Consider the following 23,846-nt stretch of genomic DNA (forward strand, 5'->3'; position numbering starts at 1 on the left):
TGTAGTCATCAGTCGCGAGACAGGGCAAATCCAAAAATTCTCTGTACCAGCAGTGAAATAGACAGTTGATTCTGTGACAGCCCCTCTTGTGTGCTGTTTCAGTCACGAAGCCAGGCGGTGATGTTAAGGGGCGGGGTGGAGTGGAGGGAATGGTGTGTGAAGGCGAGTGAGAGACAGGTCCGTTCTCACTGAGGCACGGCAGAGTCAGTGGCAAGGAGCCGAGATGCAGTAGGAATGGAAAGACGATCTGCCGTCCCTTGCTGCCGGCACTTTCAACACATCAGGTGCACACACTGGAGCGTGCCCGAGGACCTCTAACCAGCTCTAGGGAAAAATAAAACAGATCGCCTTCAAATGAATAAGGAATCGGTTTAAGTCTTGACTGTAGCTTCGCGATTGGTATGGCTGCGATGTGTTCCTTCAGGATGCTGTTGTTAAGCTGTATGGTTTGCATTTTTCTGCTTGGAATAATACATTTGGAATACTCATTCGATTACAGGTACGTTGCGATAACACGAAGGCTTTTATTTTCAGGGAATTGGGGTGAGCTGGTGCTTCTGGGGACCGCACTGCTACCGTGTGTGGTCTGTGCTACGGTGTCTGTCCATTTCCGAGGGAACGGCGCAGGTGGCCTGTTATTGAGTGGAGTTTGGCTTGAGTGTCCACAGGGTCACATAGTGCGGAGGGAGACCGTTCCAGCTGTCGAGTTCATACCAGCTACGTGCAAGAGCAATCTGCCAGTCCCACTACCCCCTCCTCTCCCCGTGTCCCTACAACTCTTTCCCTTCTTCAACTCGATTCTGAATGCGACAATTCAACCCACCTTGACTTGTACTCCCAGCAATGCATTCCAGATCCGAGTTGATCAAAAGTCTTTCCTCTTGCCCTTCTGTATAAAATAATCTTCAAAATTTGTTCATCTAAGTTTTGGATTAATTATTGCAAAAAAGGGTCATTTAGATTTGGGGCAAGAGGGTGGGAATTGAGAACGTCCATTTCCTTTAAAAGAACTGACTGTGGTGAATTTTCCAGTGTCAGGATCAAGCTCTTGACTCTATAAGACACAATGTTTTCTGGGATCTTTCCTGTGCATTTTCCAGTAATAAATAGGGTTAAAAAGCATCATTGGTACAGGCACTGGGAATAAATCAGCCGTATGCTATTCCATATTATTTCAGATTAGAAAGCAGAGAGATGAGATTAATTGTTGTGTTACTTCTAAAGGATAAAAGGTCAGTTGCTCAGTATAAGTAACTAGTAGATAGCAAAATGAGACGAGAGTCTAAATACAGAGTCTCTGTCAACAGCATGGTTGCTAATTCAAGCATATATTTTCATGATAGTGTATTGCCAAATTATAATGACGTTCTATCATTTACCTTTTGGGATTAACAGAGTGCATTTAGAGGCCACTCATTACATTGCAAAATGTGCAAATGATTTGAAACTATACATTAAAAATCACAGAACCTATCAGCATCAGGGCATGGTGCATGTGTTTTTGACAGCAGACAGACTAACCGCAGAATGATGCAACACACAAAGAGGCTCTTTGGCCCGTTGTAGTCAGACCTGCAGCGGCTCTTTGAAGGAGCGATCCAACTAGGCCACTGCCTTGCTTTCTCTCCTTGCATTAAGAACTTATTTTACTTATAGCATTTTTCTTTCTGCTCTGTCATTTTCAGCTGGCTGTTTGCTGTGGTTGGCTCTAATGATCTGTCCCTGTAAAACATCAGGGTACTGCACTGGTGGGGACGGGTCTGTCACTGTATAACACTGGGTTACAGTACTGGTGAGGACGGGTCTGTCACTGTATAACACTGGGATACAGTACTGGTAGGGACGGGTCTGTCAATGTATAACACTGGGTTACAGTACTGGTGGGGATGGGTCTGTCACTGTATAACACTGGGTTAAAGTACTGGTGGGGACAGGGTCTGTCACTGTATAACACTTGGGTACAGTACTGGTGGGGATGGGTCTGTCACTGTATAACACTGGGGTACAGTTCCAGTGGGGACAGGTCTGTCGCTGTATAACACTGGGGTACAGTACTGGTGGGGACAAGTCTGTCCCTGTAAAACACTGGGGTACAGTACTGGTGGGGATGGGTCTGTCACTGTACAACATTGGGGTACAGTACTGGTGGGGATGGGTCTGTCGCTGTATAACACTGGGTTACAGTACTGGTGGGGACGGGTCTGTCACTGTATAACACTGGGGTATAGTACTGGTGGGGATGAGTCTGTCACTGTATAACACTGGGGTACAGTACCAGTGGGGGTGGGTCTGTCACTGTATAACACTGGGGTACTATTGGTAGTGATGGACTGTCACTGTATAACACTGGGGTACAGTACCGGTGGGAACAGGTCTGTCACTGTATAACACTGGGGTATAGTACTGGTGGGGACAGGTCTGTCACTGTATAACACTGGGGTACAGTACCAGTGGGGGCGGGTCTGTCACTGTATAACACTGGGGTACAGTACCGGTGGGAACAGGTCTGTCACTGTATAACACTGGGGTATAGTACTGGTGGGGATGGGTCTGTCACTGTATAACACTGGGGTACAGTACCAGTGGGGGCAGGTCTGTCACTGTATAACACTGGGGTTCAGTACCAGTAGGGACAGGTCTGTTGCTGTATAATACCAGGGTACATTACCGCTGGGGACAGGTGTGTCAGTGTATAACAACTGGGGTACAGAACTGGTGGGGAATGGTCTGTCACTGTATAACACTGGGGTTCAGTACCAGTAGGGACAGGTCTGTTGCTGTATAATACCAGGGTACATTACCGCTGGGGACAGGTGTGTCAGTGTATAACAACTGGGGTACAGAACTGGTGGGGAATGGTCTGTCACTGTATAAAACTGGGGTAAGTACTGGTGGGGAAGGGTCTGTCACTATAACACTGGGTTACAGTACTGGTGGCGATGGGTCTGTCACTGTATAACACTGGGTACAGTAATGGTGGGAGTGGGTCTGTCACTGTATAATGCTGGGCTACAGTACTGGTTGGGACAGGCCTGTGACTGTATAACACCAGTGTACAGTACTGGTGGGGACAGGTGTGTCACTGTATAACACTGGGTACAGTACTTGTGGGGACTGGTCTGTCACTGTATGACACTAGATACAGTACTGGTGAGTATGGGTCTGTCACTGTATAATGCTGGGTACAGTAACTGGTGGGGATGGGTCTGTCACTGTATAACACTGGGTTACAGTACCAGTGGGGACAGGTCTGTTGCTGTATAACACCGGGGTACATTACCGCTGGGGACAGGTGTGTCAGTGTATAACAACTGGGGTACAGAACTGGTGGGGACGGGTCTGTCACTGTATAACACTGGGGTACAGTACTGTTGGGGATGGGTCTGTCACTGTATAAACACTGGGGTACAGTACCGCTTCATTTTTGTATCACCAGCCCCAGTGTCCTACCTTCTCACACCCCTCATCACCCCGTCAACTCCTCCTACCCCTCACCATCCTGGGCACCCTACCCCCATCACTTCAGTCCCTCACACCCCTCACCACCCCCATCACCCACTCTCACCCATCACCACTCCATGACTCTACCCCCATCTGTTCACCCCTCACATGCCTCACTACCCCAGCACCCTAACACTCCATTGCTTCACTCTCTCACACCACTCACTGCCCTCAGCACCCTACCACCCCTAATCCCGACACCACCCTCACCACATCCCATCTCTCACCACCTCACCATCCCAAGCAACCTTACCAACCCACACCTCCATACCGCACTCCTTCATCACCTCCTTGCCTCCACATGCCACTCTCTGAGGCCCTGGATAATTGCAATAAGACATCTTTACAGATGGCCACGTGATAAAGACTAACATACCATTTGCACTTTTCATTGCTTGGCATGCCTACTTTTTGACCTACAGTGTCTTGTGCAGGAGCACACCCAGGGACATCAACACTATCACCCCAATCAACCCAGTCTTACACCATGTAACAAATACTCTGCTTTCCTGTCCTGTGCACCAAAGTGGATGACCTCACATTTTTCCACATTATGCTCCATTTGCCCATTTACTCTTTGTTCATATTCGTTTGAAACCTCTTTACATCCACCTCCCTACTCATAATCCCACCTAGATTGGCATTGTCAGCAAATTTGGAAATATAACATTTGGTCCTCCCTGTCAAGTTGTTGATATACAGTAGGTTGTGAAAAGCTTTACTTTCTGTCCAATAACCAATTCTCAATTTGTGTCAGTATACCACTCCCAATTCCATGTGCTCTAACCTCACTGACCAACCTCTTGTATGGTACCTTTACAAATGCCTTATGAAAATTCAATTACACCATATTAACAGGTCCCCAGTTATCTATTCTACCAGACACATCCTCAAAGAAGTCCAGCATATTAGACAAAAAAAAAAGCTCACCTACTTTTGACTGATGATAAGTTCTTCATTCTCAGTAGATTCTGACAGGACTTTTTGTATTGTCTACCCCGAAGATAGATGCACCTCTGCCATTTCCATTAATTCTCCTGCCTCCGTCTGTAAGGGGCCCATACTTGTCTTCTTTAGTCTTATCCTCTGTATGTACCTTAAACATCTTTATGCTTCTTGCCAGACTACTTTCATGGTCTCCCTTTGTTGACTTCTAAAATGCTCCCAATCAAGCCTATTGCTTTTCCTGGTCACTTTATAAGTTCCTTGGATTTAACACAATCTTTAATTTCTTTCCTGTGCACTGTCACCGAAATAGTTTGCTTCCGTTGCCTTTTGGCTGTTCAGTTCTCTTCTCTTGCAGGTATATGGGTCAGCTGTCTAAACTGAAGCTGAACAATATGCTCGGTCCGACTTTACAAGTCAATGACAGTGAAGAGGAGAGGCAAAATGACAGTGACAGAGGCGACAGAGGGTGTGGAACGTGTATTTCCAGGTAAGGATCCAGGGGCTTGAATCTCCTCAGGGAGGGGAGCGAGGGGGAATTTCCATCCGTGACTTGAGGCTACTCAGGAGAATTGCTATAAATGATGAAAATTCAGTGGCAGGAAGGGGAGAATTTTGGTAGCACTTAATCCCAGGTGAAATTCTCGAGTACTGAAACCAGTACCACATTGACATCAAATCTGTGTGACGGACGCAAGCATTGTCCTTGGATAGGTGCTGGCTGGAGTGTGGTGGGAAGGGAGCAGAGTCGGGTGGGGTAGGTGGGAAAGTGGTTAAAAGCCCTGTTAATGGAAGATCTGGAGACAGGTGAAGTGCTTGGTTGGCTACTGGGGTTGCAGTGAAAATATTTTAAAGTTCGTTCCTTGTTCTTTTCTGACTCAGCAGCAAGAGTATTCGCACACAAAAGAGGCACTGTACATGTGTTAAAGGTTATAAGGACATGACTTTATTAGGATGATATTGAAACCACTCACTAACCACTTCAATAAACTGCAGAACAATAAAGACAAAGAATACTTATCAATCAGTGAACTGATCTATACAGTGCCGAAGGGAACCCCAGGTGTCCAATAGCCACTTTCACTATCCTCTCGCTCCCTCTCTCTCTCTCTCTTCTCTCCCCCTCTCCCTCTCTCTATCTAAAGCCAGAGTACCCCTGCACATCATTTTCCTTTTCCATGTTTTTAATCATTATCGACTCTCAAGGCTGTGGACTGTTAGCCTTTTACTTTCTCAAAACATTCCCACATTCCAAGCTGACACCATTTTGTCTTATAACCACCATTTTGTGTTACGCATTTTTGTACATACCGAGGAGGAATCAAATATGACATCTGGCATATTTAACTCTTCCCTTACACTCCACCCCTTGATTCCTCAATGATACATTATAAGACCAGAAGACATAGGAGCAGAATTAGGCCATTCGGCCCATCGAGTCTGCTCCACCATTCGATCATGGCTGATTTATTATTCTCTCTCAACCCCATTCTCCTGCCTTCTCCCTGTAACCTTTGACACTAATCAAAAACCTATCAACCGCCCTAAATATACCCAATGACTTGGCCTCCACAGCCGTCTGTGGCAATGAATTCCACAGATTCACCACCCTCTGACTAAAGAAATTCCTCCTCATCTCTGTTCTAAAGCGATGTCCTTCTATTCTGAGGCTGTGCCCTCTGGTCCTGGACTCTCCCACCACTGGAAACATCCTCTCCACATCCACTCTATCCAGGCCGTTCAATATTCGGTAGGTTTCAATGACATCCCCCCTCATCCTTCCAAGCTCCAGCGAGTACAGGCCCATTATATGGAACAAAACATTACACTAAATGCAAATCGATTACATCATAAATGTTTAAACAGCGGGATTACCACAATAAAGTTAAATGAGAATAGAAAGCTAAGATGAACTGCACTACAAGCACAACCAATATTATAGTTATAGCAAGATGCAAAACTTCCAGAACTGGCTCCACCAGCTCTGCCCCACTCGGAGCCTCATCTGTTTCCTTGCCACGAATACTTCATACACAGTCAAGTTCCAGACTCCATTTCAGCACTCACTCTCACAATAATATTACTTCCATTTAGTGCTGCTATTTCCATCCCACACTGCCATACTGCAATGTTACTGACTGCTTAAACCTTACAGCCGCTTGTGAACTATCTCAAACAGTCGCGTTATGGCCAATCGCTAATTATTTCCCATCAAGCAGCTTACTTCAAGTCCATTAGATACACATTCTTCTAACTTTCTGGCACCTTTCAAAAATTCCTTGGCAATTCCCTCACAGTAATCCAAAATACAAACCAATTTTTACGTGGGTGTGAAGGGGGGGGGGGGGGTGGGGGGTGGTGGTGTCGCATTCGAGGACGTCTCCTCTTTCCACGTTGGGGCGAGGTCCTTGCGTGTCCTTCCCACACGTCCAGACAGTACTCTCTACCTGAAGGAGGGTCCATGTCGTTGTTGGGATTAATTCCAGCACTCTTATGTCACCTAAAAGAAAACAAAGCATCTGTTATTATAAGTTTTTAGAAAGTCTGAGATTACTCTCGTCTCATCAGTTTCTCCCTGTTTAAACACACCCAATGGTCTTTCCCTTGTACTGATACCCAGTAAGTTTTATCGTCTCCATTTGCCATAATCTCCCCTTTGCAAGCCGGAGAATTCGGCATGTGCACCCATTCTATCCCACCCACTGTGGGAGCCCCTTCTACAGTGCCTGCTTCTTCTTCAAGGTCCAGGGTACACTTGATCATTCTGGTCATAGGTGATCCTTGAGGTAGAGGTCTGTTATTCAAGTTGTATAAGGCTTGAGGTAGTACAGCCAGCTACCTCTGTAGGGTGTGGGTTGGTTTTAACAGATGGATTTGTTGCTTCAAAAGTCTAGTCATCCTCTCAATCAGCCTGGATGCTTGGTGGGTAATAGGGTATGTGATACATAGAACAGTACAGCACAGAACAGGCCCTTCGGCCCAAAATGTTGTTATTCCCTCCTACCTACAGAATGCCCATATCCCTCCATTTTCCTCTCATTCATGTGCCCATCCAAGCCCCTCTTAAAAGCCCCCAATGAATTTGCCTCCACCACCCTATCAGGCAAACGCATTCCAGGCATCCACTACTCTCTGAGTAAAAAACGTACCCCTCATGTCTGTTCTGAACCTACCCCCTCTCACCTTAAATGCATGCCCTCTGGTATTGGATCGCTCAATAATGGGAAAAAGATATTGCTTGTCCACCCTATCTATGCCCCTCATAATTTTATACACTTCCAACAGATCACCCCTCAGCCTCCACCACTCCAGAGAAAAGAACCCAAGTTTGTCCAGCCTCTCCTGATAGCACATGCCCTCTAATCCAGGCAGCATCCTAGTAAACCTCCTCTGCACCCTCTCTAAAGCCTCGACATCCTTCCTATAGTGAGGTGACCAGAATTGCATGCAATAATGTGGCTAACCAGAGTTCTATAGAGATGCATCATAACTTCTTGACTCCTGTACTCAATACCTCGATTAATAAATGCAAGCATTCCATAAAGCCTTATTAACCACCCTGACTACCTGTGTAGCCACTTTCAATGAGTCATGGACTTGCTGGCAGCCCAGTCTTTTCACGGCTTGTCCTGAGAAATGAGACCCATTATTTGATTGTATTTCTTGTGGGTCCCCATAACAACTGATTAACTTCTGCAATCCCTTCAAAGTATGGTCCTGATCAGCTTTTGCGCAAGGGATTGCCATCAGAAAACCTGAATAGGTGTCAACCATAGTGAGCAAGTATTCAAATCGTTGCTGCTGTGGCAGGGGTCCAGCGTAATCGATCTGCCATACGTGGGCTGGGAGAGTCCCCCTTTTAATGAGGGCAGCCAGACTTTCAGGGAAGGTTCTCCTCTTCACCTGCTGGCAAACATCGCACGCAGTGACAACTTCCTTAGTCATGTCCCCTGGTAACCGTAGACTTCATTGCTTCGCCCATTCAACGGTACCATGCTCGCCCAGATGCCCAGCCGTGTTATGTGCCCATTGTCTCATTGCACGGGATTCGGGGGTGTTCATCTGGTGTACCCGGACCAGCTGGTCCACTTGATCATCAAAGGTGGTGGACAGAGAGGAGTCTTTCTGGTGGGCGTCTACATGGAAAGCAGTGATCTTCACTCGTTAGACTGCCTCCCATATCTGTTCCCAGAGTGCCTGTCCCCACGGGGTCTTTCTTTGGATCTGCCAGTTGCTCCTCTGTCATCCTGACATCCACACGGCCATCCCACTTGCCACTGCCCAGGACCCTGTGTGTCTGTGTAGCTGATCTGTTCCGTGCTGCAGTGGCAAGGTGACTGCCACCCGTTCAGCCGGCTGGCTGGAACCGCCCTCTTCCTGCTGCTGGAGAACTGTTCCTGTGACTGGGTTCAGAGCAGCAGCTCTCCACCCACGTACACCGGCTGTCCGGCGGCAGGAGCCATCTGTGAACCCAGCATGGTGTCTGTCTGCTTCGGGCAGCTGTTTGTACGGCACTCCCCACGTAACAGGAGAGGGAGGCACTGGGATGGGAGGGTCGATGGTGACCGTGCACTTATCTACGGGCGCGTGGGCTATACGTTTGTGTAACTTACTGACCCCCTCCGGACCCTTATTTGCTTGTTCTGCGATGTACCACTTCTACCACGATGGATGCTGGCTGTGCCCTCCCCACCCTGTTAGTGGAGCCCTCTGTGAGCACCACGTCATTACGGGCAGGTTGGGTCTCATGGTGACCTGGCTCCCCTCTGTGGAGGCTTCTGTCCCAATAGCAGGCTAGCAGTTGTCTTTCGAAGGGTGTGTATTGTTCAGCTACGTCGGGCAGGGTGTGGGACCAGAACCCTAGGGGGGTGTTCACTCCAATTTGTTTCTGCCACAAACTCCATCCAGTGGCATTGTGGTGTATGGATGGATACCTGGAACTGAAATGGCAGCCCGGGTAAACAAGGGGCAGGCCCCGAGCCGCTGATTCCTTGGCAACCCCGAACGCCTTTTATTGTTTCTCTGGACCCCATTCAAAAGCTGCCTCTTTCCTAGTTACTGTGTATAGCAGGACAATTAGGTGTGGTATGTGCTGCCTCCAGTAGCCCAACAGCCCCACAAACCTTTGTGTCTCTTGCTTATTGGTGGGGGGGGGGGGGGGAGGGGTAGCCATTTCAGCTATCTTGTTTTGTACTTTATCTGGAATCACTCAATGTCCTGAGACCCACTGGATACCCAGAAACTGGACTGTCTGACTTGGCCCCTGAACCTTCTGTAGGTTAACCACCCATCTGTCCCTCATGTGGCTGACCAGCATGTCCAGGGCTTTAGCTACCCACTCCTAGGTGGGTCCTCTTGGTAAGATGTTGGGCTACCTGTATATCGGGAGAAAGTGTACAGTCTGTGAGATGAGGTAGGGCTATGCACATACTCCTGAGGCAACCTGGTGAAGGTGTACTGCCTGCCTTCCCATTTGAAGGCAAATTGATCCTGTGACTCTGGCGACAGGGGAATGGAAAAGGATGCATTGGCCAGATCTATTACAGCGTGCCACTTCTTGTCTCCCTGTGACATCCTTCCCACCAAAGTCCCCATGTCCAGGACGGCAGCAGTTAACGGAAGGGCGGGTTTATTTAGCTGGCGATAATCAACTGTCATCTCCAGCTGCCGTCTGATTTCCTCACTGGCCAAACAGGACTGTTGTACCCTGAGGCTGAAGACAAGATCTCTTTATTTGTCAGATGTATATTGAAACACACAGTGAAATGCATCATTTTGCGTAGAGTGTTCTGGGGGGCAGCCCGCAAGTGTCTCCACACTTCCGGCGCCAGCATAGCATGCCCACAACTTCCTAACCCGTACGTCTTTTGAAATGTGGGAGGAAACCAGAGCACCCGGAGGAAACCCACACAGACACGGGGAGAATGTACAAACTCCTTACAGGCAGCGGCTGGGATTGAACCCGAGTCGCTGAATGCCTGATCACACCTTGTTTTAACAACTCTGCTGGTGTCTGAGACCTCCAAGTGTCCTCTCGGGATCTGAGACCACTTCACGCAGACCACGGCACTAGGTGGCGGTATCGTGGGAGGTTCCCACTTCACTAATCCCACTAAAACCGTTGCCTTTAGAATGCCAAATGTGAATTTTCCCACTTTAGCCTGCACTGTTTGACCCTGCATCCCAGATATGTTTTCAGGTAACGCGACTATCAGTACTCGGGATTCCATTGGCGGGCGCCCCCCAACAGCCAATCAAGCCGTTGTTTTTCGTGCCTTTATCATAGATCCCCCAAACCCCTCTACCCACACCTGGAGCCCCTGATGCCAGTCAGGGTTTCCACTTAAAACCAAGCGTTCAGCGCTGGTGTCTAACAGCGTTAACCCTTTGCTTATTCCCATCTCTCCACCTATGTTCTATGTTCTATAAAGTGATGGGGACATAAGGTCTTGGGCTCCCCTGGTGGAGATCGTTCTGGCTGCCTGAGGACCCTGACCACACCTCTGTGCGAGAGGTTGAGGGCCAGCACTGCGAGATGTCCGTAGGGGAATTCTGCCGACTGGCACGTTCCAGGCTGCAGGAATACGTGCTGAGGGACGCACTGAAGCTGGGTGCAGCCAACGCAAAGGCTCGGTGGGGAAGGACTACAGTTTATGGTTCTTCTGCCACTGGAGAGGGAAGGGCGGGGTCAGGCGAGAAAGCCCCTAAATATTGTAAATACAGGACTGGGTAGCCCCCAGGGAGCCACACGTGTGGCATCGGTGCTGTTTTTTTATATAAAAAGGTAACATTAATGAATGATCTGTACAAGAATGTAAAGGCTTGCACTGTTTTATAATTATATATAGTTTGTCTTTTACTATGAATAAAGTTTATTTTGGAATTAAAAAAAAGAGAGGTTGAGGGGCACTGTGACCCTGTGGACTCCCTATCCTCTCTACCACAGCCTGGGTTGTAAACAGTTCTCCCCTGGGGGGGGGGGGGGGGGGGGGGGGGTACGAGGCTCAGCTTTCCTACCAGCACAATGATGTTTCCATAAGGCGTACATGGTTCCTGAAGGAATGCCATCGATTACTGCCTGTTCCTCCCCTGCCCTCAAAAGATCCAGAGACATTTCCTTGCGAGTTAACCAGGGGTCACTGATTACATCACACTGATTGCTGCCTCCAAAGCTTTCCTTTGGCCGCAGAGCTCTGACTCTTGCTTTTCCGCCTTCAAGCTGCCTCAGTACCCCCATTCCCTCAAGGGTTGTCCCAGTTGGGCTATTAAGACAGCCAGCAGGACCCCCTTCAAGTGGGTGGGCGCATGTTGAACCAATGTATTCATGTGTCCCCTGACTCAGAGGCTCCTTGTTGGACCATCCCACCTTAACCTCAGGTAAATCCCAGGATGTGTAGCCATGGATTGAAGTACCATGATTCCCTCGTCTACGATATGCCAAGGTGCGCCCTGTGGCTCTCAGTTTACCGCAGCAAGCTAAACCCTCAGTACCACGCGCTGGATTCATGCGAACAAATCCATAGGTTCACCATTCTCACTTTGCATCTGGTAACTAATATTACTTTGTATGGAGAGGGGGAGCAAATCATTAGCCTCCCCTGTGGTCAGAAACATCGTGCCAGCACCTGTATCCCACATCCAAGTTAACCACGAGGCAAGGGACTCCCCAGTCTTTTATCCCGCATGGTCCCCTTTTCCTCGGCCTTCCACACCCTAGTCATTCTTTCTTCTTGAGTCGTGTGTTCGTCTCCCTGGATCATCATCTTATGACTATGGACCGTTACCAGATGAGTCTGTACAGTCAAGTTCTCATGTGTGGGGCCCCGCTCATCCCTCAGTGGGAGATCCTCGGGACCATCACCATGTCAAGCATCGGGGTTGTACCCATATATTGCCATCCCAGCTATCAGGGTCCCAACCCTTGGCCATTAGTGCCTTTACTCTGAAGGGATCCAGATCCTGATCACTTAGCCGTGCCCAATTCTTCCTGTTGTGCTTTAATTAGTTTACAGGCCAGGGAAGTTTGCTGGGTTTCGGCTTTATTGGCCCGCTGGTGGGTGATTCAGTTAAAGTGACCTCAAACACCGTCTGCGTGGAATTTATCTGTTCCTATTGTGACTGCAGATGGCGGAATCTGGAACAAAGTCCAGGATGCTGGAAAAATTCAACAGGTCAGGCAGGATCTGTGGATGCAAAAGGTGGAAGTTGGTGTTTTGGATCAAGACCCTGCCTCAGGACTGAGGGGGAAGAGGAAAGATTACCAGTATATAGCATACCAAGGGGGGTGGGATAGAGACCCCTGCTCCAGTTTCCTCCCACATCCCAAAGGTGTGCAGATTGGCCGGTTAATTGGCCATTGTAAGCTGTCTCGCGTGTGTAGGTGAGTGTGGAATCTGGGGGAAGTTGATGGGAACGAGGAGAGAATAAAATGGGATTTGTGTAAATGGGTGATTGATGGTTGGTGCAGACCTGATATATCAAAGGGCCTGGCTCTGTGCTGTGTGACTCAATGACTATGTCCCCTCATTCTAGTTCTGATTGCTAGTCTTTTTATCTTCGCTTCCCTCTCCCATGCCGATTTGTCCATCCTTGGCCTTTTCCATTGTTACGGGAGAGGCCAAACAGAAATTGGAAGAACGACATCTCGTATTCTGTTTGGGTAGCTTACAACCCAATGGGATAGCTTACAACCCAATGGGGTAGCTTATAACCCAATGGGGTAGCTTACAACCCAGTGGGGTAGCTTATAACCCAGTGGGGTAGCTTACAACCCAATGGGGTAGCTTATAACCCAATGGGATAGCTTACAACCCAATGGGGTAGCTTATAACCCAGTGGGGTAGCTTATAACCCAATGGGGTAGCTTATAACCCAGTGGGGTAGCTTACAACCCAGTGGGGTAGCTTATAACCCAATGGGATAGCTTACAACCCAATGGGGTAGCTTATAACCCAGTGGGGTAGCTTACAACCCAATGGGGTAGCTTATAACCCAGTGGGGTAGCTTACAACCCAATGGGGTAGCTTATAACCCAATGGGGTAGCTTATAACCCAATGGGGTAGCTTATAACCCAGTGGGGTAGCTTACAACCCAATGGGGTAGCTTATAACCCAGTGGGGTAGCATACAACCCAAAGGTATGAACATTGAATTTTCCAATTTCAGGTAACCCCCCGTTCTCCTCCCACACACAGTTGTCTGTCCACATAGGTTTCTATTCCCTTTGTTCACCTTTCCCATCCCCTCCCCCCCCCACCTCATTCCATTGGTCCATTATCCCCTCCCCATCTGGTTCAACCTATCACCTAACAGTCCCTATCCCACCCCCCTTGGTATGCTATATACTGGTAATCTTTCCTCTTCCCCGTCAGTCCTGAGGCAGGGTCTTGACCCAAAACACCAACTTCCACCTTTTGCATCCACAGATGCTGCCTGACCCTGTTGAATTTCTGTTTTCTTGTTCCAGATTCCACCATCTGCCGTCTCTTTTGTCTCCTTTAGTTCTAGAATCTCCAACCTTAGAAATCATCATACCAACATCTATCCTGTCTACACCTTTGGAGTTGTATGTTGTTTCAGTGTGATTTTTCTACAGCTCAGTTAGTTCAGATCAGTCTCATTTAATCTCTTGTAATTGGGCAATCCTCCCACAGAATGCAGGAGAACCATATTTATTGTCTGTGAATGTGCAGTTAGATTCCTGAGGTTATGTACAGTATGTGTCATGTCAGTGAATGACTTGTAGCACAGTCCTTCAATTAATTCGGCATTTTTGTTTAGTCAGCAGCTGAACATCTGGTCCCCACTGGAATGGAATTCTACAGACTGTGAAAAAATCTACAAGTGGATGGCATCATCTCCCATTCAACGGTAAAATTTCCCTCTCTTCTTCCTTACCAACAATTTTTTTGTGGTCATTACCAGGATCAAGGTGCCAGCAATCATTGCCCGTCACTGGTTCTCCTGGGGAAGATGGTGGTGAGCTGCTTCCTTGAACCGCTTGCTTGTGCTTCCGATGAAGGTGCTCCCACAGTGCTGGAATGATGAAGGAGCAGCGATATATTCCCAGTCGGAACCTGCAGGTGGTGGTGTTCTTATTGTCCACAGCCCTGGCCCTTGTTGGTGGTGGAGACTGTGGGATTAGGAGGTTATGTGGAAGAAACAACATACTTGGAGATATTCTCTAATAATCCAAAGGTTGATTAGACTAACAATGGAAATGCAAGGTTTCCACATTTTTTTGTCCACGGCTGCTCTCCCATCTAGTTTTCCACAACTACAGTCTCCTTCCTCCATCAGATGTCAGCCCACAGCTGTCGTCTAAGGTGGCAGACTTCTATCATGTCATTACTAACTGAGGGACACCCAGAGAAGCATGGGCCAGAAGAACAGATTGCAAGTGTTGACCAATTTTCTTCGGCTTTGCAGTTATGGTGCAGTGGCTAAGTCATAGAGTCATATGGCACAGAACCAGGCCCTTCAGCCCATCTGGTTCATGCCAACCAAGATTCCCATCTCAGATGGTCTCATTTGCCCATGTTTCACCCATATACCTCTAAACCTTTCCTATCCATGTACCTATCCAAGTGCCTTTTAAATGTTGATGTCCATGTCAATGAACTAATAATCCAGAGGCCAGAGTTCAAACCTCACCACAGCAACTGTGGACTTTAAACTGAGTTGTCAATTGGGAACGTCTCCAAAAAAAAAGACATTAATTATGATGACCACAGAACAACTATGTTATTTGTATCGATTTAGGGAAGGAAATCTGCCATCCTCAGTTGGATTACTCAAGATCCATCGAGGTTATTGACTCAGAGATGGCCCAGTTCAAGAATAGACAGGGATGGGGAATAAATGCTGGCCTTACTAATGAGGCTTAGATACTAAAAAATGAATAAGTAATAAAAAAAAACCTTTCTGCACAGTATGGCCTCCGTCATGTCCATCCCTATTTTTACCAAATTTCCACTTGCTCTTTCCAAATGCATCTCACATCCCTCTCACTTTATCCATATGAGCCAATGCTTTATGTTGGTTGAGGCTCAATGGCCTTATTTGAAAATCGCGAATGAACAGGTGAGCGATTAGTTGTGTTCTAAATCCAGGGACTTTATGAGATGTGGACTATGGGAAATGGGCAGGAAAGCACTAAAGGTCTAATTATTTTACTTCTATCCTCCTGGTAGTGATGGAGTGAAAATAGAACATAGAACATGGAACAGTACAGCACAGGAACAGGCCCTTTGGCCCACGATGTCTGGGCCAAACATGGTGCCGAATTAAACTAAACCTCTTCTGCCTGAACATGATCCATATCCCTCCATTCCCTGCATATTCATGTGTCTATCTAACACCGCTATCATATCTGCTTCCACCACTACCCCTGGCAGCCAGTTTCAGGCAACCACCACTCTCTGTGTAAAAAAACTTGCCCCACACATCTCCTTTAAACTTTCCCCTTCTCACCTTAAATGCATGTCCTCTAGCACTTGACATTTCTAATAAGATTCTGACTGTCTACCTTATCTATGCCTCTCATAATCTTATAAATTTCTATCAGGTCACCTCTCAGCCTCCGACTCTTCGGGAAAAACAACCCAAGTTTGCCCAACCTCTCCTGAAAGCTCATACCCTCTAATCTAGGCAGTGACCCGGTAAACTTCTTCTGCACCTTCTCCAAAGCCTCCGCATCCTTCCTGAAACGGGGCGACCAGAATTGCACACAATACTCCCAAGTGCAGCCTAACCAAGGTTTTATATAGTGCAACATGATTTCCTTACTCTTATACTCAGTGCCCCGGCTAATGAAGGCAAGCATGCCATACGCCTTCTTTACCACCCTATTTATTTGTGTGGCCACTTTCAGGGAGCTATGGACCTCTGTACATCAAAATGATGTTGCTGGGAAATTTAAGCAATCAGTCTCTGTCAGTGAGCCGACAACAGAAATGATCTGGGGAAACGTCCAGTGGTGGAGGGCTGTGGCAACTATAAAGTCACCTACTCCCTCACAAGCACATTACACGCTCATGAGAAGGTTATTGAAATATATAGCAAGCTGTTATAAGGATTACTTTACAGCCTGATGCTTAGGAGAATGCTGCTTCATGTTCTTTTCCTGTTTTGTACTGGAGTGATATAGTCTATGTGTGGAAGAGTTTGCCAGCCTATTTACTATTCATCGCCAAAGAAGCACAATCCCTGCATTGTCAGTCCTTTATGGAGCTTGTTACTGACATCATCAGGAGAATATCGATGTTGCTGGACCTTTTATTCTCTCCACACAGAGGGAATGTTTGCAAACAAGTTAAGGTAGAAATTCAGACAAACGTTCAAATGAGGAACAGAAAGTGTGTAAAACATTAGTTAAGCCGCAGCTGGAATACCTTGTGCAGTTCTGGTCACCATGCTATACGGGAGCTATGATTGTACTGGAGAGAGTCCGGAGCAGATTCACCAGGATGTTGTCTGTGATGGAATTTTTCATTTATAAGGAGAGATGGGATAGGTTGGTCACACACTGGACACACCGAGCATCTCAGAGCCTTTCTTTGTGTAGTACGGGTGACCCAGGTGTTGCAGTGGTTCGAGTTATGAAAATTCGCCCTTACAGAATTCACAAATCTCCACCCAAAAATTTGAGATGAGGAATAAAATTGACTCTCATGGAAGATAGGTGAAATAAAAAGTAAATAAATAAACACAATATTTTTTTTCAACTTGCGTTTCCTGAAGCATGCACAGATTACGTGGCTTCACGTTACAGGAAATCCTGAACCGGACTATTTTCTATGGACGCAACCCGCCCTGTAACACGGGGATCGCCTGTAAGATATCGTGGTGTGTTGGGGTTGGGTAATAAATGCTGATCGATCCAGTGCACTCAAATCCTGTTATTCCAAATTTTCACTTGACATTTTCATATGAATCTCATGTCCCTCTCATTTAATCATGTGACACAATGCTTTTTTATTTTAGTTCAGACATGGTGACTTTCGAATTTCAATCTCATTTCCCAATTTTGTTCTACCCACACCTGAAAAACTGCAGTGTTTCAAGAGGCAACTCACCACCACCTTCTCAAGGGCAACTTGGGATGGGCAATTAAATGCTGGCTCACTTCAAGCCCACAGCCCTTGAATAAATATGTATAAAAAAGTACAATATACACTCATTAGCAGATCATGCATTTTTAAACATTTATTCACTTACAGATGTGGATGTTACTGACAATACCAGTAATTATTGCTCCTGGACTGAGGAAGCAGTCAAAGTCACGTTTATTGTCATATGCACAAGTACATGTCTGCACAGTTGCAATGAAAAGCTTACTTGCAGCAGCCTCACAGGCACATAGCATCAGATAAGCAGCATTCACAAGAAAAATATAAACAATTTTTACAAGAAAGAACACAATTAGAACAAAAGAAGTCCATTTCAGCACAAACTGATCGAAGTGCTCATAATGTTGCTAAACTGAGGTGGTTAGGATTGTGGCAGTTGGTTCAAGAACCAAATGATTGATGGGAAGTAGCTGTTCTTGAACCTGGTGGTGTGGGACTTCAGTTTTCTGTACCTCCTGCCCAATGGTTAACCACATTGCTGGTCCTGGAGTCACATCTACTAGGCTGGGTAAGGATGGCAGGTTCCTTCCCTGCAGGATGGAGTCTTACGACGATCTGGTAGTTCCATGGTTACAACCGCTGAGATTTGCATTAGTTCCAGATTTATCCCCAGAGTCCCACACAGATCTTCTCTGGGTTACGAATGCCCAACTTATGGACAGCCCGTACATACAAGCTGGTGTTTGGGAGACCGGCGGGATAGATGGGGATGGATTTACTGGCTGCTGAGGAGCTGCAGGCATCTTCTGCCGGGTGGGAATGGAGCATTTCGGTGTGCCTTCTCTCCCCACCCCAGAGTCGCAGCAATCAGGGGCTGGGTGGAACTGAGCAGAGCTGGGACTGCTGAGCAGACACCCTCATTATCTCACCGAGTCAGTGAGGCTGGCTGGTGTCCGCCCTTCTTGCGCCTCCTCGCTCTCTCGTCACCGCTGTTTCTGTTATCCTTTCCCACACACTTGTTGTTCATTTCCAAATTACAAACAGTTTGGTTTACAAACAGTTTACAGGAACGGATTCCTGACATAACCCAGGGGCTGCCTGTAATTATCCCAACCATCATATTCCCAGCTGAGTATTAAATCAGAAAGCTTTCTGTTTACAGTAGGCATGTCCGAATTGCATTGGCAGGCTGTGTATTCCTCACCAACCGAAGGAAAATAAATCTAAAAGGAAGAAGTTGTTCTGATTGTGGTGTCGATAGGGGAACGCACACCTAACCTCTTATTTCTTGTTTAACGCTGAAAGCCTAAATCAAATGACCTGCCGGCGTCTTACACTGTCGTGCATTTTAACGAAAACAATATTTGCTTTCTCTCCTTTCTCTTTGACCTTTCCTCTTGCTTTTGTCTGCAGACAGATGGAAAGTGATATTATGAAAAGGGCAGCACAGCTTCAGCACTGTCCATGGCAACAGCAGGGAGCAGCAGCCAAGGAATTCAGGTACAGCTCCCAGGGTTAGTGTATCAGTGAAATCGTTTGCAGTGCTGTTACAGCACAGAGGCAGAGCCTAATTCAGAGAAAGACCCTAATTCTACCTCGGACTATATTTGTTTCAACTTGTACTCATGTTATTTATGTTTAGTTTTGTTTATTCTGTTGTGTCATTTATATTTTATGTGATTTATATTTGTCATTTATAACGTACTGTGCTGCTGCTGCAAAAAACTAATTTTCATGGCATTTACGCCCTGGGTGTGTATGCCCATGACAATAAACTTGAACTTAACATTCAGCCCAGCAGGTTCATGGTAGTGTTTCTGCTCCACACAAGCTCCCTCCCACTTCTTTCAATTTTTTTTCTCACTTACTTTGATTCTGCTGACCGAATTGCTTCAATCGAGGGCCTGGGACTCACAAGCTGGTGAAGGTAAAGCCCCAAGTAAACCGTAACTGGGTGAGCACTTTAAGAGCAGTAACCCACAGGGCAGTAGACCAGCACAGAAACAAAGCCCTTTGGCCCACTGAGTCCACATTGACCAGCAAGTACCAGCTATACTAATCACACTCATCTCACTTGGTCTGTTGCCTTCTACACCTTGGTGATACATGCAAATCTAGATGTTTCTTCAATGTTGTGTGAGTCTCTGCCTCCATCACCCCCTCAGGCAGGGAGTTCCATATTCCAGTCATGCTCTGGGTGAAAAAAAATCTTTCTCAGATTCCCTGTAAAAGTCTTACCCCTTACCCTCTAGTTTTAGCTACGGGAAAAAGTTTTCTACAATCTACCCTATCTATAAGAGCTGGGAAGTGGAAGCTTGGAGTTCATTTTTAGTTGGCAAGGACATGATGGGATGAATTGCTTTGTTCTGTGCCATAAATATCTGTCATACTATGGGTCATAGAATATGGAACATAGGATAGCATAGGAACAGGCTGTTCAGCCCAAAATGTTCCCTTCTGCCTGCACATGGTCTCTCCATTGTTTGCACATTCATGTGTCTATCTAAGAGCCTCTTAAACATCTCTACTGTACTTGCCTCCACCACCACCCCTGGCAGCACATTCCAGGCACCCACCATCCTCAGTGTGAAACATTTGCCCCACACATCTTCGTTGAATTCCCTCTTCTCACCTTAAATGCATGTCCTCTAGTTTCAGACGTTTTGACCCTGGGATAAAGATACTGGCTGTTTACACTATCTATGCCTCTCATAATTTTATAAACTTCTATCAGGTTTCCCCTCAGCCTATGCTATTCCAGAAAAACAACTGTAGGTCGTCCAACCTCTCCCAATAGCACATACTTTGGAATCCAGGCAGCATCCTGGTAAACCTCTTCTGCACCCTCTCCAAAGCCTCCACATCCTTCCTGTAATGGGGTGAGCAGAAATGAATGCAATACTCCAGATGCAGCCTAACCAGAGTTTTATAAAGCTGCAACGTAACCTCCTGACTCTTAAACTCAGTCCCTCAACTAATAAAGGCAAGCATAACCATACCGCCCTATCAACTTATGCAGCCACTTTCAGGGAGCTATGGACTTGGACCCCAAGATCCCTGTAGGCTGTGGTCATTTGCCCGCCAGATAGGGTTTGAAATTTCAGAATGTGGTAAGTTTTAGAAATATGGTCACTGATTCTAATTAGTGACTTCTTTGAATAAAACATAGATTTAACTAACTGGATTCAAGTTCCCAACTGCTTTGGTGGGATTTGAATCATATTTTCATACCATTATTCCAATGTTTTAGAATGTTAGTCCAGAAACTTAACCAGAGTGACACTGGACCTGGGAACATTGACTTGGCATACTCAAAAGCCTAGAAGGACCAATCAACAGATTAGCTGCTGTTCCATGAGTATGAGGGGACTCTGAGATCAGAGAGGGAGGGGGATGGTGAATGAAGAGGCCAAGTTCTCCTTTCAGTTTTACCTTGACTCAGATCTACCTCTCCACTTGAATGAGTTGTAGTTACCTGCACTTTCAGACGGGAGCTGAAGAGGTGCTGTCATGCTGCATACAACTGCCTGGTCACACAGAAGAACACGCCAGTTGGGACAGAGTTAACCTACGAGGCGGAACCCAAGAAAAAGATAAAAATCCATCACCAGATCTTCGCTATTTTTCCTAAGGTGAGTGTGGTGTTTCAGTTGGGGATGTAAACCTTCTGCAGTCAGCTTGTTTGTGCTCTCAATATATCACACTGTAGTTCTGCAACAAATGGCCGTCTCGACTTGGCTACCGTGCTGCGAGTGAAATAACTGCGGTTGCAGTTGTCCCAATTAGACAGGTTTTAAGGTCCTTGTGCCAGCACTTTGAGCTCCATTCCACAAGGACCTGAAGTCCCACACCACCAGGTTCAAGAACAGCTACTTCCCTTCCACCATTCGGTTCTTGAACCAACCAGCACAACCCTAATCATTACCTCAGGTTAGCAACACTATGACCACTTTGCACTTACTTTTGTTCTAATTGTGTTCTTTTTTGTATAATTTTATATAATTTATGTTTAATCTCTTTCTCTTGTGAATGTTGTGCCTGTGATGCTGCTGCAAGTAAGTTTTTCATTATACCTGTGCGTACATGTGCATATGACAATAAATTTGACTTTGGCTTTTGACCAGCCGACAAATACTCTACAAAGAAAGCTGGAGACATGGAAGGTGACTTCTCTTCCTCCACTAATTTCACACAACTTTCTATAGAGAGATACAGCAAGGAAACAGGTTATTCGGCCCATCAAGTCCGTGCCGACTATCAACCACCCATTTACTCCAATCCTACATTAACCCCACCACATTCTCATCAACTTCCCCCCAGATTCTACCACTCACTTATAGATTAGGGGTAATTTGCGGTAGACAATTAACCTACTGACCCGCAGGTCCTTGGAATGTAGGAAGAAACCGGAACACCCAGAGGAAACCCACATGGTTGTGGGGAGAACGTGCAAACTCCACACAGACAACACCGAGATCAGGATTGAACCTGGGTCTCTGGCACTGTGAGGCAGCAGCTCTACAAGCTGATGATATTAGCTTAACTTTAACCAATGATATTAGCTGGGCTAACATAAGCCAGAAGGCATAAACTATCTAACTTTATATGACTTACATTCCCTTTGGGAGAAGTTGCTTTCCCCATCTCCTCAGTCCTTTCATCTGCATTAGATTTAACTCTTAAATCGATAACAGTAAAACTCTCCAGATTCGATCATTCCAATGTTCTCCTGAGTGACATCTCATTTCCCACTCTCTGTAAATCTGATCTTATCTAAACCTCTGCTGCCTCTGTCACCAAGTTGCATTCACCCACCTCCCCTTGAGACTACTGACCTGCACAGGCTCCTGGTTAAGAAATGTCTCTGATTTAAGAATCTCATCATTTTTTTTTCCAAGTCTCTCCATGGTCATACTTCTCTCTACCTCTGTAATCCCCTGTAGCCCCACAATCCTTGGAGCCTGGAGATACAGCATGGAAACAGGTCCTTTGGAAACCAGCCTCCCCTCCATGAACTCTGTCTATACCTCTCACTGCCTTGGTGAAGCAGCCAGCATAATCAAAGAACCCACCCACCTGGGTCATTCTCTCTTCTCTCCTCCCCCATCAGGCAGAAGATACAGGAGCCTGAGGGCATGTACCACCAGACTCAAGGACAGCTTCTATCCCACTGTGATAAGGCTATTGAATGGTTCCCTTGTATGATGAGATGGACTCTTGACCTCACAATCTACCTTGTTTGACCTTGCACCTCAGTGTCTACCTGCACTGCACTTCCTCTGTAGCTGTGACACTTTACTCTGTAGTCTGTTATTATTTTTACCCTGTACTACCTCAATGCACTGTGTAATGAATTGACCTGTACAAATGGTATGCAAGACAAGTTTTTCACTGTACCTTGGTACAAGTGACAATAATAAGCCAATACCAATACCTTTGGCCCACTGATTCCCATCGTACACCCATTTTTACACTAATCCTATAATCCCATTTCATTCCGCCCCCCCCCCCCTCAACTCCCATGAAGTTCCCCCAGGTTCTACCACTCCCCTATACAATAGAGGCAATCTACAGTGGCCAATCAACAAGCCTGCACATTTTTGGGATGTGGGAGGAAATCGAAGCAGCCACACAGACACAGGGAGAACGGGCAAACTCCACACAGACAGTACCCGAGGTCAGGATTGAACCTGGGTCTCTGGCGCTGCGAGGTAGCCGCTCTACTAACTGCGCCACTGTGCTGTCCACCTTCTCAGACATCTGCACTCCCCCAAATCCGACCTGTTGTCCACCCTGCATTTGATTGCTCCACCTCTGGAAATTGTTCAAGGTCATCAGCTCTGAAGTTGCCCCATAAACCTTATCATTTTTAAGAGACTCCTTCCTCCTTGATTGCCTGCAATACCCGCCCACGCTGCCCTTGGTGTTGAATTTTGCTTACTGACTCCCGTGCTTTACTTGCGTAATGGGGATGTGAAGATGTGTGTTGTTCCGACAGGAAGCATCGGGACACCTTCCTTTGAGTTGATGACTTGCCCTTGCTTTAACAGGATTCGTCTCTCAGAAGTCGACAGTACAAGCGGTGTGCAGTTATTGGAAACAGTGGGATATTGACCAATAGCAGCTGTGGGGCTGAAATTGACATGGCTGAATTTGTGTTTCGGTAAGTTTCATGGTAAAGAACAAAGATCTTTGATGGCACTGGCAAAGGAAGGATCCCCTGACTAGGAAACCAGACAGTGCAGGTATAGATAGGGTAGGATGAGACAAGGGACTCTGATTAAGCTGTTCAAAACAGATCCAGGCTCCACCAAAGCAGCACTCTCCGAC

At 46.7% G+C, this 23,846-nt stretch overlaps 1 protein-coding gene across 1 annotated transcript in view; it reads left to right on the forward strand.

The window, feature by feature from the left end:
• LOC127583117 (alpha-2,8-sialyltransferase 8F-like) overlaps nt 1–23,846 on the forward strand; it is a 29,330-nt gene continuing 5,484 nt past the window's right edge. The window contains exons 1-6 of the mRNA XM_052038882.1: nt 1–499; nt 4,805–4,936; nt 14,227–14,316; nt 18,930–19,016; nt 21,004–21,148; nt 23,567–23,679. Coding sequence (XP_051894842.1) covers nt 402–499; nt 4,805–4,936; nt 14,227–14,316; nt 18,930–19,016; nt 21,004–21,148; nt 23,567–23,679 — 665 coding nt within the window. The 5' untranslated portion in view covers nt 1–401. The remainder of the gene's footprint in view (nt 500–4,804; nt 4,937–14,226; nt 14,317–18,929; nt 19,017–21,003; nt 21,149–23,566; nt 23,680–23,846) is intronic.

The sequence above is a fragment of the Pristis pectinata genome, chromosome 25 (genome assembly GCF_009764475.1).
Source record: "Pristis pectinata isolate sPriPec2 chromosome 25, sPriPec2.1.pri, whole genome shotgun sequence".
Classification (NCBI taxonomy): domain Eukaryota; kingdom Metazoa; phylum Chordata; class Chondrichthyes; order Rhinopristiformes; family Pristidae; genus Pristis; species Pristis pectinata.